General features: G+C 37.5%; 5 protein-coding genes and 1 non-coding gene across 6 annotated transcripts; 4 read left to right on the top strand and 2 right to left on the bottom strand.

The window, feature by feature from the left end:
• Positions 1 to 2,385: 2,385 nt before the first annotated feature.
• BMT1 lies at positions 2,386 to 4,587 on the top strand (the record flags this gene model as incomplete). Its single annotated transcript, XM_445426.1, has 1 exon — positions 2,386 to 4,587. The coding sequence occupies one exon, from the start codon at positions 2,386 to 2,388 to the stop codon at positions 4,585 to 4,587; it is 2,202 nt and encodes a 733-aa protein (XP_445426.1).
• A 278-nt stretch (positions 4,588 to 4,865) lies between these two features.
• Positions 4,866 to 4,949, top strand: tL(UAA)1. The gene has a single exon. It is a non-coding gene; the product is annotated as a tRNA-Leu (tRNA).
• Positions 4,950 to 6,238: 1,289 nt separating this feature from the next.
• On the top strand, positions 6,239 to 7,507 carry HYM1 (Hym1p; the record flags this gene model as incomplete). The annotated part of the gene is made up of 1 exon (XM_445427.1): positions 6,239 to 7,507. One exon carries the CDS (start codon positions 6,239 to 6,241, stop codon positions 7,505 to 7,507), a length of 1,269 nt encoding a protein of 422 aa, XP_445427.1.
• A 241-nt stretch (positions 7,508 to 7,748) lies between these two features.
• Positions 7,749 to 10,334, bottom strand: PXA2 (ATP-binding cassette long-chain fatty acid transporter PXA2; the record flags this gene model as incomplete). Its single annotated transcript, XM_445428.1, has 1 exon — positions 7,749 to 10,334. The coding sequence occupies one exon, from the start codon at positions 10,332 to 10,334 to the stop codon at positions 7,749 to 7,751; it is 2,586 nt and encodes an 861-aa protein (XP_445428.1).
• Positions 10,335 to 10,577: 243 nt separating this feature from the next.
• Positions 10,578 to 10,889, top strand: GVI51_D00253 (uncharacterized protein; the record flags this gene model as incomplete). The annotated part of the gene is made up of 1 exon (XM_445429.1): positions 10,578 to 10,889. One exon carries the CDS (start codon positions 10,578 to 10,580, stop codon positions 10,887 to 10,889), a length of 312 nt encoding a protein of 103 aa, XP_445429.1.
• Positions 10,890 to 11,118: 229 nt separating this feature from the next.
• Positions 11,119 to 11,361, bottom strand: GVI51_D00275 (uncharacterized protein; the record flags this gene model as incomplete). The annotated part of the gene is made up of 1 exon (XM_445430.1): positions 11,119 to 11,361. The coding sequence occupies one exon, from the start codon at positions 11,359 to 11,361 to the stop codon at positions 11,119 to 11,121; it is 243 nt and encodes an 80-aa protein (XP_445430.1).
• Between the last annotated feature and the right edge of the window lie 212 nt (positions 11,362 to 11,573).

Here is an 11,573-nt window from a genome sequence, read left to right on the forward strand (position 1 = left end):
AAAAATTATGGAAGAAAAAAAAGAAAAAAGCAGCATAAAAAGAAAGAAAATGGGAAAAAAACACTCACAAAATGTCGTAGAGCTTCTCATTGCCATTTCCCATTTTTCAACATATATTTTGATAAATGGAGTCTCGTTGCACTTAGAAAAGGCTGTAGCAACACTGTGTAATAACTTTAGAAAAGTAAACTTTTAACTGCGTAAAAAAAAAAGAAAGGTTCCATGTGAAAGAAAAGAGAGGAGCCCTGTCTATTTCTAGAGATTCCTTGCACATATTGTGCAGAGCACACCGCACAAGAGGAAGCAAACAAAAAAAAAATGGGATAGAAGAATATTCGGCCACTTCTTAATTCTCTACAGTGATGTATGAGAAGTTCAGGGATTGGAGGACGTAAGACAAATCCCCGCACAACCAGAGAAAAGGGCTAGTAGTGAAATGAGGTAGCACTTTTTCTTGCTGCTAATTAGCTGTAGCCGAGGAAATAAGAGGAACAACAGAAAAACGGGAAAAAAGAAAGGATGAATGGAAAAGCTTGGTAAAGTAGGTCGGATGTTTCTACGGAGAAGTAAGAGAAGGGGGAAGAGGGCAGGGAGGGGAAGGGAAGGGATCAGAGAATCGAAGAAGAAATGGTATGACGAAATTATATACAGACAAAGAGAGTATGGAAGGGGATCTCTGATAAGTTAATTGGGATAACTCTCCCAAGAGAAGCTTCCATTTTCTACTTTGGGACAGTAGAATTCAAGCTTCGATAACTTATCTTAGCCCACCAAAGGAAAGGACAAGGGAAATACGGAATAGGATGAGGCTATATTTCTGAACAAGGACTATTAACGGCAGACACGAAGGTCCCTATTACTATCTATACCAAGGGGCGAAAAATATCATTCCCATCAGTTGGAGAGTTGTTACGTCGCAGAGTGTATCTTCCCTGGCTCTGGCCGGTGTTTGGCGAGAGTCACAGGAGAGCACACAAACAGAGGAAGGAACACAAAAATGACCACCAACAGGGCCAGTAGACAGAGGTACAAGAGAAGACTCTCTGCACGAAATGAATGACTGAACGGCTTTTTTTTCCTTTCTTTTTTTCCCTATTTTTAAGGTTGCCTCCAGAAGTACACTGAACACGAAAGTGGGCTGCGGAACTTCTTGTTTGATTCTCTCCTGTTATCACGACCTGCAGCTCTGCGACTTTTATTACTTCCCAGACCTCTACCGCAAACTCATAAGAATCTGGAATTTTCTCATGGGGAGTCACTGAACCAAGTGCACAATTATGATGTGTCCGGGCACAGTAAACGCCGCACAGTATTTATGCTCTGTTCTTCCTCCCCCCACCCTCCACCCCTCTCACTCACCACTTACCGTCTTTCTAACCCACCCGCTACCCTCTGGCCATTGACCTGTTACTGAAGGACCAATGCACATAAATACGTCATTCCAAGGCGACCCCATATATCCTCTCTCTGTGCCTTTCTAGGTATAACTCCTCTAGAACCCTCAAAATGCGTAGAAACCTACTCTTGGGAGCCTATATCATCCTGCAGATGCACCACTGCAGCTAGAACCACGCCAAAAATACGTTCTAGCCTAACTTCCACCTCCGAGTAACAATGAAGGTACTGGAAGAGACTACAAAGTGGGTTGACTACTAAGGGAGGCCAGCTGGGAGACCAGCTGCACGTCTAGTGCTGAATGCCTAAATTCATCTGAAATGGCAGCCATTAAAGCTTGACACGGCCAGTAGCAAGATACCCTTTCCCTCCCCACTTCCCACTAGAGAGATCGGAAGGGCATTGCACTAGCGTAGCTAAATGGCTATTATATGTTCCTGCTACAGATCTCTTGTACATTTCCCTCTCAGCTGCTATCTCTTCCTTCCCATTGTCTGGCTCCTGTCAATTGCTGTGCCAGTTGTTGAACTGCTCATTGTAAAAACTCTAAACAGAACAACTGCAATCTACAGTACAAAGGGAAAAGGCAACGAGTGAGGGTCCTCTTGCAATCGAAATTGGTACTGAGTCTGCATTGCTGTGTTACTTCCTCGATTCTAGGTTCTGGATCGCAGAGGCAATAGGTGATTCTAAAGAGGGCTGTCAGAGAGTCCTGAAAGAAAAGATAAATAAACTAAAATAGAATATTCCACCATCGTGAAGTGATTACGGGTTCTTCCTTACCCATACCCATTTATATATATATTCAGATGCCATTTTTGAGATTCTCGTGTATACAACTGTCTCTATTCTTGATATAAATATTTTGCGTTGTTGATTCTTGCTGGCGTTTAGCTTCTAATAAAAAGTCTTTCAGACGTACTATTAAAATACAACAAAATAAATATAGGAACTTTACTAGAACAAAAAAATAAAATTAGAAAGAATAATATGAGTAGGAAAAACAGTAACATCAGTGGGCTCAGTAGTGAGTCCAGTAGCGACCAACTATATGCAGACGCTAAAACGGAGAGTCTCCCGATGGAGGACTTTGAGAGCTCACAATTCGATGATATTGAGAGCGGGCTCATTGACGGCAAAGATGACGCTAATAGTAAGAGGAACAAAACTCACATAAAAACTTCCTTGAACGACATTATACAGCAGGTTCGCCAGCGCTCGCGATTACTAGCCAATAGGACCGGTTTAACCTCAACTAAGAATATTATTATTAGGCTGCTAGTGGTTAATGTTGTACTTTTCCTAATATTTATACACTTCAGCAGCTTTAGAAGTCACCACTTGAAGAATGAGGCCAATATAGGAAATGGTGGTATAGAAGAGCAAGGCAATGAAGAATCTATTGCAGGTTTGGATATTTCCATCGGACATGGTTTGGAGAATTCCGTGTCAGTGAAAGGAAGGATAAAGGATTATAATAGAAATCTGAATAAAATATTACAAGGCGTTCCTCAAGTAAACGATAAATCAGAAATGTCCCAATATGATACATCAAAATTTATAAAAATGCAAAGGTTTGACCTGATGGCAACAGCCAACGGATTCCCAAATAATACTTTTCTGCCCTTCGAATTGACCTCTTATCAATCAAACATGTACAACTTGACTGGGAGTGAGTCTAATAAATGCGATGCCATAAGTTGGAAGTCAAGAATACATTATTCACAAGAGAGATTACCGATAGAGGAAGACTTAGTGGCAGCGAGAATAAAATTTGTAAAAGAGGATAAGCACCTTGGTAAAATTGTGGAAGAATTACATAACGCCAGTAAGAAAGAAACTATAGAGGAAAGTGTAAAGAAGCAATGGCTAAGATTTGGATCATCAGCGCAGTGGCTGGAGGATCACCAATGTTATTTAGTGTTTAGTAGGATTATTGTAACAGAGGGGGGATTTAAAGGTGCTGGTAAAATGTCACTGGTGAGCGCTCAGGCATTTGATAAAGATTGGAATGAAATCAAAGGTAAACGTATTCCATTCATTGATACTGAAATACCAGATGATCTAGAACAACAACTAATTGCCATTGACAAGAAGTATGATTTATTCAAGAATTGTGATGAAGAAGATAAGACAACCTACCAGTATCAAGTATGCGTTCAAAGTAAGCAATACATGAAAGAAAAGGCAGAGGAAGAGAAAGATGAACTATTGGGTAACTATTATAGAGTATATCCAACAATTTTGAAAATTCCTTTTGCAATGGAAAAGAAGTGGTTTTACAAAGGACCAGAAGATCCGAAGTTGATACTAAGAACTAATAAAGATGGCATTCAGGAACCAATTGTTGTGTACAATATTTATGATCCTACACATCAAGAACGTATGATGCAAGTAGTATTGCCTCACAGAAAAATTAGTCCGGTCATACCTCTAATAGAACAGGATGCTATAGTTGTTGGCCGTCAAAAAAACTGGACTCCATTTATTAAAGATGAAGATGCTGGTGGCCAAATCTCAAGAGGTAGTTTACACATGTTTTCAAGAGCAGCTCCTTTACAAATTGTTAAGTGTTCACTTGATACTGGTTATTGTAAGTTTGTTTTTGATGCTGCAGAATACTCCAAGAAAGATTTTGAACCCAATGAAATCAGGGGAGGCACTCCTTTAATAAAACTACCGCCAGTCGTTCCTCAACTGAAAGGAAGGAATCTTTGGTTTGGTTTGATGAAAGGACATATAAAGGAATGTGGAATATCGGATCGTCTTTACAGACCATCTCTTGCTATATTAGAAGAGGAAAATGGCAAATACTTTTTCAATTTAATAACGGATACTCTCCATTTCAATACTGAGGTGCTTGGGTGGTCCGAGAAGAATTTCAAAGCTGATGGTTATAATGTCCTTTCACCAAACAGTGTCATTTCTTGGGATGTGCTAAGCCAAAACCCCGAAACTAAATCTTATGATGATTATATGCAGATATCAGTAAGCCAATCAGATAAGGGAAGTTATGTAATAAAAATGAAAGGCGTGCTGGATTTCATTCTACAATCATACACCAAGGAAGGTCTTAACAATAATATGGACTGGGAAAGTTCTGGTTTGGAGGATAGAATAGAACTTGGTGGGGTATGTTTTAGAAAGCATTTAAGAAACTATTGTGAAGAATACAGCAAGTCACATAGCTGAACTATATATATATATAAAAATTGCATTGGTATTTATACACAAAGTAACATACAAGCATCGTCTAAAGAATTTCTTATGATCGCTAATTTGGACATTGACAAATAGCCGAGTATAAGTATCTTAATCATTCCTCAATTATTGAGTACACTGGCCCAGCATAAGGGAAGAATTATAGAGAATTAATATAGTATACAAATATGTGCTTCATTACCCGGAATAATCTGGAAGACTAAGTATATAAAGCTCTACAAACCCTTGTTCGTTAGAAATTCTAAATTGGAGGGTTGGCCGAGTGGTCTAAGGCGGCAGACTTAAGATCTGTTGGACGGTTGTCCGCGCGAGTTCGAACCTCGCATCCTTCATTAATTTTTTTTTTATTTTGGGACATTTCTATAATGAAAGAGAACACTAACTTCAAGACGAGAAGTTAATGAAAAGTTAGGAAACGACTTCGTTTCTATGAAATTTAAGCGTACGTTATCGGTGAACTTGGAAGAACTTAGAATCAGGTTCAAATGCGGACTGTTTTCCTTTCAGACAGTTATTCTTGCACGAAAATCTAAAGTCAAGAATTGTAAAGACAAGCACTATCATGTTCATATTTATTTCTTGTCTAATGATAAAACATCCTGTACTAGTGTAAAAGAGTCGGCTTTCCATCCCCGATTAGTAGTAGACATTGCACCCCATCTACATATTCATACTGAAAGGGACATGTTTCAACTCTCTTACTCATAGCAAACGATTCTGTAGAGCAGAAATGAAACTTGACCATAAATGTCTTCCGTTCAAGAAATGTCCTTAGGAGTTCAGAGATTGTTGCTATAAACAATGAATACAGGCGTCACTTATATTTGTACATTGCTATAGTCGTTGGTTCTATAATTACGATAAGGTATTAGTGGTTACTGTTTTTCTCTTGAATGATAGATCGCTAGACTCAGAACTTCATAGGTAATAAAAATTGGACTAATTTGTGCTTCAAGAAACTAAGATCTAGATAAACAAAGTCACATGTAGTTGATCTATCAAAGATATTATATAAATTGTAGCCTTAATGGAAAGTGCGGAGGTCATCAAAATGGCCTGTTGTCTGTTTTGATTATCTAGAAATAAAATGCTGGGTTTTACAAATCTTTCTTGATTTCACTATAAGGAGGCACGAAAATCTTGAAATTTTTCAATTTCTTTCTGAAATTTATGAATGGCAATCTTTTCACCACCTCATCGCGAGACACAAATACTGCTGATTACCAAAGTAGTCGATTCTAAGAGCAGTTTTGATAATTGTGATTAAATTTAAGTGATTGTCATTTTACAAGCAAATATTCTAGTTAATTCAATTCCTTAAAAGGAGTTCCTATTACGAGGTTGCCCAGTTGTTAATCTATTCGATAGCCATCCTTTTTAGATTTTGCGATTTCAAGAGTTTTGCTGAGCAGCCATCTATCTATTTGTTAGGTTTATTTTACCATTAATGGTATTATAAAACTAGAATAGTTTGATATTTAGTGGAAGACAAAGGACTTGGATAGTTTTCTTTGCTTTCCATCAAGCAAAATAATACCTTACGCAAAGTTTTCGATCAACTACATTGCTCTTATATAAGACATTGCTATAATAAGCATAATCAGAATTTGAAATTGATATCATGTTCAAGAAGTACAAAAACCAGGACTTGGATGTTTCATTCTGGTGGAAGAAAAATCCAAAGACCCCATCTGACTATGTGAAATTGATAAATGAACAGTTGAATAAGATAGAACCAACACCTCTTCCTAATGGTACCAATATAACTTCGTCTTCCTCAGATAATAAGCGAAAAGCACAGGAAGAGGTTGCTAAGTATTTGGTTGGAATGAAGCATTATATTCTGGGTGATGTGGACCCCAAGCCGACATCAGAGGCAATAGACGAATTTTATTCTGCAATGCTGTCTTCAGATATATTTCATAATCTTTTGGTACATATTGCAGACCTTGATTTTGAGTCGCGAAAGGAAGTTCTTTTAATACTTTCTATTTGCTTAAACTATTCAAAGGATAATAAGTTTGTCACTGTAGATTATCTGGTGTCTCAATCCAAAACACTATCATTAATGCTACGAACAATGGGCTTGACCCTTCAAAGAAGAGATACGTATGATATCTTTATCATTGTCGGGAACATGATTATTGAATGCATTAAGTATGAGCAACTGTGTCATATCTTTTTAACAGATACTCAATTGTGGAGTTTGTTTGAATTTGCAGGAATTGCTAACTTTGAAATTAGTACCCAGTCAATGCAAATTTTAAATTCTGTACTAACTACCCATCCCAAACTGGTTGCAAGGGAGTTCTTTAGTCAAGAGAAGAATATTAATTTATTTATCAGGCATATTAATAAGTTGATGGCTCACGGTAGTTATGTGACAAAAAGACAGAGTTCAAAGCTTTTAGCTTCATTGATAATTATCAGAGCTCATAATGTCCTTATGATGACATACATTAATGCACCAGAAAATTTAAAGCTGATTATGACTTTGCTGACTGATAAATCAAGAAATCTACAATTAGAGGCATTTAACATTTTCAAAGTAATGGTAGCAAATCCAAAAAAATCAAAGCTGGTCTTTGATATTTTGGTAAAGAACAGAGATAAATTACTGGCTTATTTAGAACTGTTTGGCAAAGAAGTTCAAGACTCAACCTTTTTGGATGAAAAAGAATTTATTATGAGGGAAATTGAAAGTCTGCCAAGAATTAAGCCAAATACAAATGAACATAACATTAACATGTCCAACTCACCACCAAAAGGTTTATTACATTCGGATCAAAAAAAAACGGCATCAAGTCAGCAGTTCAATGAAAATCATAATGAGTTATCTGGTAACAATTCTTCTGGTAATGTTACGAAAAGCTTAGCATCAATAGGCTAATGAGTGAATGTAGCAAAAAAATAAGCAGAGAAAGGTTTTGCTAACTAACCGTAACCTGCTTCTGTTGAGCTTTATAATAAGTATTTTTTCCTCTTCTTAAGGCAAGCTTATTTTGGCAAACCCCATACATATATCAGACTAATTTTGTAGGTAGATATAAATTAGATGCAAGTATGATATTAATGAATATATAAATGAATGATTTTTCACTGAAGAATATTAATTACAGATGCAGATCATGTTATGTTTTCTTTTTCTGCTTCTTTTTTAGAAGTTTTGAACTTTCACTGCCTTTTGAAGATAGTAGGGGAAGTCTTCCATTGTGATTAATCTTTCTAGTCGCTGATTTGCTAGTGAACTTCTCTGTGTCAGCTCTGGTCAACTCTGGTATATCAGAGTCAGTAGTTGCATTTGCCATTTTTTGAAGAGTTTGCAAATCTGTTTCTGATTTCCGAATCACATTAGATTTCTTAGCATCTAGCAAATCCCTAAGTCTTTTTTCCCAAAGAGGAACTTGCTGGTCTAATAAGCTATTCAATTCATTCAACCTTTTCTCAGTTTCGAGTCTAGTTGTAGCATCGAATTCACCGAATTGATAACTACCCTTACCATCAAACTTAAGTAGATAATTGTGGAAATGCCACAGAGTTGTCCTATGACAGACAGATATAACCGAGATACCTAAGTTCTGCGCATTTTCATACATTTTTTGTTCCATTTCTGGTGAGACTGCAGAGGTACACTCATCTAAAACTGCAAATTTTGGTTTGTGGTAATACATTCTTGCCATAGCTAATCTTTGCTGAACACCAATGGACAATTCTTCTGACCAATTTCTTTTTAAATCAAAGGCCGCTCTAATTTCAGTAAGATTTTCCTCATCCAAGTTATCAGACTTCTTGGTCCCCTTTCCAGCCAAAACTAGAGATAGGTTTTCAGTAATTAAATCAGTCAAATCCAAAAGCTCAAGAACAGAAATCAGCTTCTCGTCACCCATATTGTAATCCCCGTTAAATCTCTCTTCGAAATCTTCGATAGTGTCAGGATAAATTATCTGTTCGCGGAACGTTGAACCGTTACCCATATAAGGTTTCTGTGGTAAGTAAAAAATTGCACAGTCTTGTCCTATCTTGCGTGGAGGTACAGTTAATTTCGTTTGAACACCAGTCTCAATCTGTCTTATTGGCCATAATCCTCCTAATAATCTGAATAACGATGATTTACCACATCCATTTGGGCCAATAATAAGTAAATGGTCTCCATGTTTTAGTTCGAAGTTCAGTTCAGGAACTAATACTTGGTTAGCTGGGGTAATTAGGGGAACGTGCTCGAACTTTATCAAATTTTCATTATACTCAACAAGATCTAAAACGTCCTCATCTTTCTTATCAATATTCCCAACTGCATACTTGTCAAGTAAATCGTTTAGGTAATTTAGTCTTAAGCTTGTACCGCGCAATTCTTGTATATTTTTCTTTAATTCGACAAATCTTCCTACAGAACTGGATGCTGTCAAAAGCAATCTTCTATTTGTGATAAAGTCAGCAGTCGCATCTGTAGCATCAGGTTGATCCCCATTTTGAACCTTACCTTTGAAGAATATTGGTATTGAACATAAAGCTAAGCCAGCTGCACCCCATGTGTATTTAATCACAAACGTAGAAGCTAGATCATAAAAGGCCCTTGCTTTTATCTCGCGCCCCATAAAAAACGCCAATCGGTAAAAAGAGAAGTCTAATGAGGTGAGCTCCCTAGATTGGCCACGAAGCAACGCTATTTCCTCATTGTTTCTGTGAACACTAGAATGTAAGGATCGGAACCAACTTTCAAGAGATGATCTCATCATTGTAATCTTAGTGAAATTTGGTTGAATTAGCTTTAGCATGGAATTAGATATGTAAACAATCAATCCTAAAACTAATGTACCTTCTCCCATAACTCCAGAGCCAGACATCAGCAATTTAAATGAGCATAAAATCAAATCTAACATTGGTTTCAAAAGTTGATTCAGTAAAACCGAAGTATTGTTTGAAAACTTGCTAATGTCCTTAGTTAAATTATCTTGTACTTCAGAGGCGCTGTCTGCTGCAGCCACGGCATAAAAAGTGCGGTGGTTAGAAAGGTACTTCCCCATTAAATGGTTGGTCACTAACCTATTTATAGAGACAGAACACAGTTTAGTGACATAGTTAATCAGTGAATTGATAAAACTTGCAGGTATACCTAATACCATCCATTGACCTAACAGAATCTTTAGAAATTTTCCATACTGGGCTTTGACTAATGACGATACTAATCTACCATCAAGGGTTGCAACATGCAGGGAAAGAAATGTTCGTAATACCAGTAAGAAAGCCTGAGTCATGAACAAAATCATGACTTTCTTATCCCCCAGTAATAACTTCATCAAAAAGTCAGTTCTCTTCAAATTAACATCTGTAGACTTTTCAACAGGAGAGGTTTGTTCTACTACATTGGTGTTCTCCTGGACATTAGAAGATCTTCGAAGACTTAGGCTTCTCGTTCCTCTTGTTTTGAGTACAATCTCGTCACTCTTGGAGTCAGACTGTTCATCGCTGCTAACATCAGATGCCAGCTCATCGGGACTTGAAATAGAGTCCTTCCTGTCTCTTAATTTCTCACTTAGTCTACTTAAAGTGCTCTTCTCCGATAAAGTTTCGCTCCTGTCTCTATTAGATGATGTTTTCTTCTGTTTTGTAGATCCAGAACTGGAACCGGACCCATACAGCGATACAAAAAGCAGGAGTATATATGAAGTCCTCAGAATGTTCACTCTATGATTTTTATATGCAGTGAGAAGTGTCATACTTGGTAGTAAGTATTGTACAGAAAAAGGTCCCGTAAAGAACTCCGAGCAATAATAATATTTCTGGGTAGAGCTGTAAGTGTTCTTATCCTTTGGTCTAGGTTACTAATCTATAGCTTTACCTGATAATACAGTTTACCACCTTTCAAAGAGCTATTATGATAGGCGCAACTTAGAAACCACATCTTTATTTATATAGTGAATAAGAAATCAAGAATAGGGAAGCGATGACTCTCGGTTATTATGAGGAAGGATTCGATCACCAGAGACGTAGTTGTGGGGAAGACCTTCATTCTTAACTTAAAGAGCGGACCAAAATTAATACAAGCACCAACACACACCAAACATCAAAGATGCCCAAAGCACTCTCCATACTCTCCATTTTCCAAAGACGATATGGTGGAGTCAAGAGGCAAGTGTAACCGAATGTATAGAGTAAGTCATCATTCCAGAGCAACACAAAAGGAACTGTATTCTGATGAAAACGAAAAACTTGATGTCATCTTAACTCAAGGTAGAACAGTTAGTTTGAATAGAAGAAAAAACATCCCATAGTAGTGGATTTGTAAGGCTTCTACTGTAAAGGGTGCTCTGACTGTATCATCTCGGTTGGGAAAATTATCACCGGTCAGCAAGTCCCACTTTGATGTCCCCGTGAAGTCTTGCCTGGAAGCTACTTTTGTAGGGCCAATTTTTTGCTCGTCAGTCAAGAAGATGTGTTTCGGTTTAAATAATTATCGCCGAAATGTGTACTATTTTATGAGAAAGATATCTCTCTTGTAGGTCAAAGTGCACCGTAGTCTCTTGGACGTTCTATGTATCTAGTTGCAATTGGTTTCAAAAAGCTACAATGTGGTCTTGTGAAGACGTTCTTCAAAATTGCTTCTACGTAGAATATTCTACCAAGAGCAAGATCAGGCCAGTTATTCTCTCTGTATGGTTTGGGTGCTATGCGTGGATACTGTATTTTATGAGTGAATCGAGACTGCGTCTTGGTAGAAACCGTAGCATAAGGTGCTGTGTTCATTATGATTTTCTTGTGGAACTAACCCCGGAATCATAGTCTCGAGACATTGTTTCAAAGCCCGTGTTCCTTTTATTTTTAGCCAACATTCACCGAACGCATGTCTATCATCTCAGTGAATTAAAAGCCCACTTTACCTTCGCAGCTCTAAACGAATAGCCTTATGCCCAAAGACTAAATTCAGAGTTCCACAAGGTCTCGATTACATACTTCTT

Source organism: Nakaseomyces glabratus, chromosome D (assembly GCF_010111755.1).
Source record: "Nakaseomyces glabratus chromosome D, complete sequence".
NCBI classification, from domain to species: domain Eukaryota; kingdom Fungi; phylum Ascomycota; class Saccharomycetes; order Saccharomycetales; family Saccharomycetaceae; genus Nakaseomyces; species Nakaseomyces glabratus.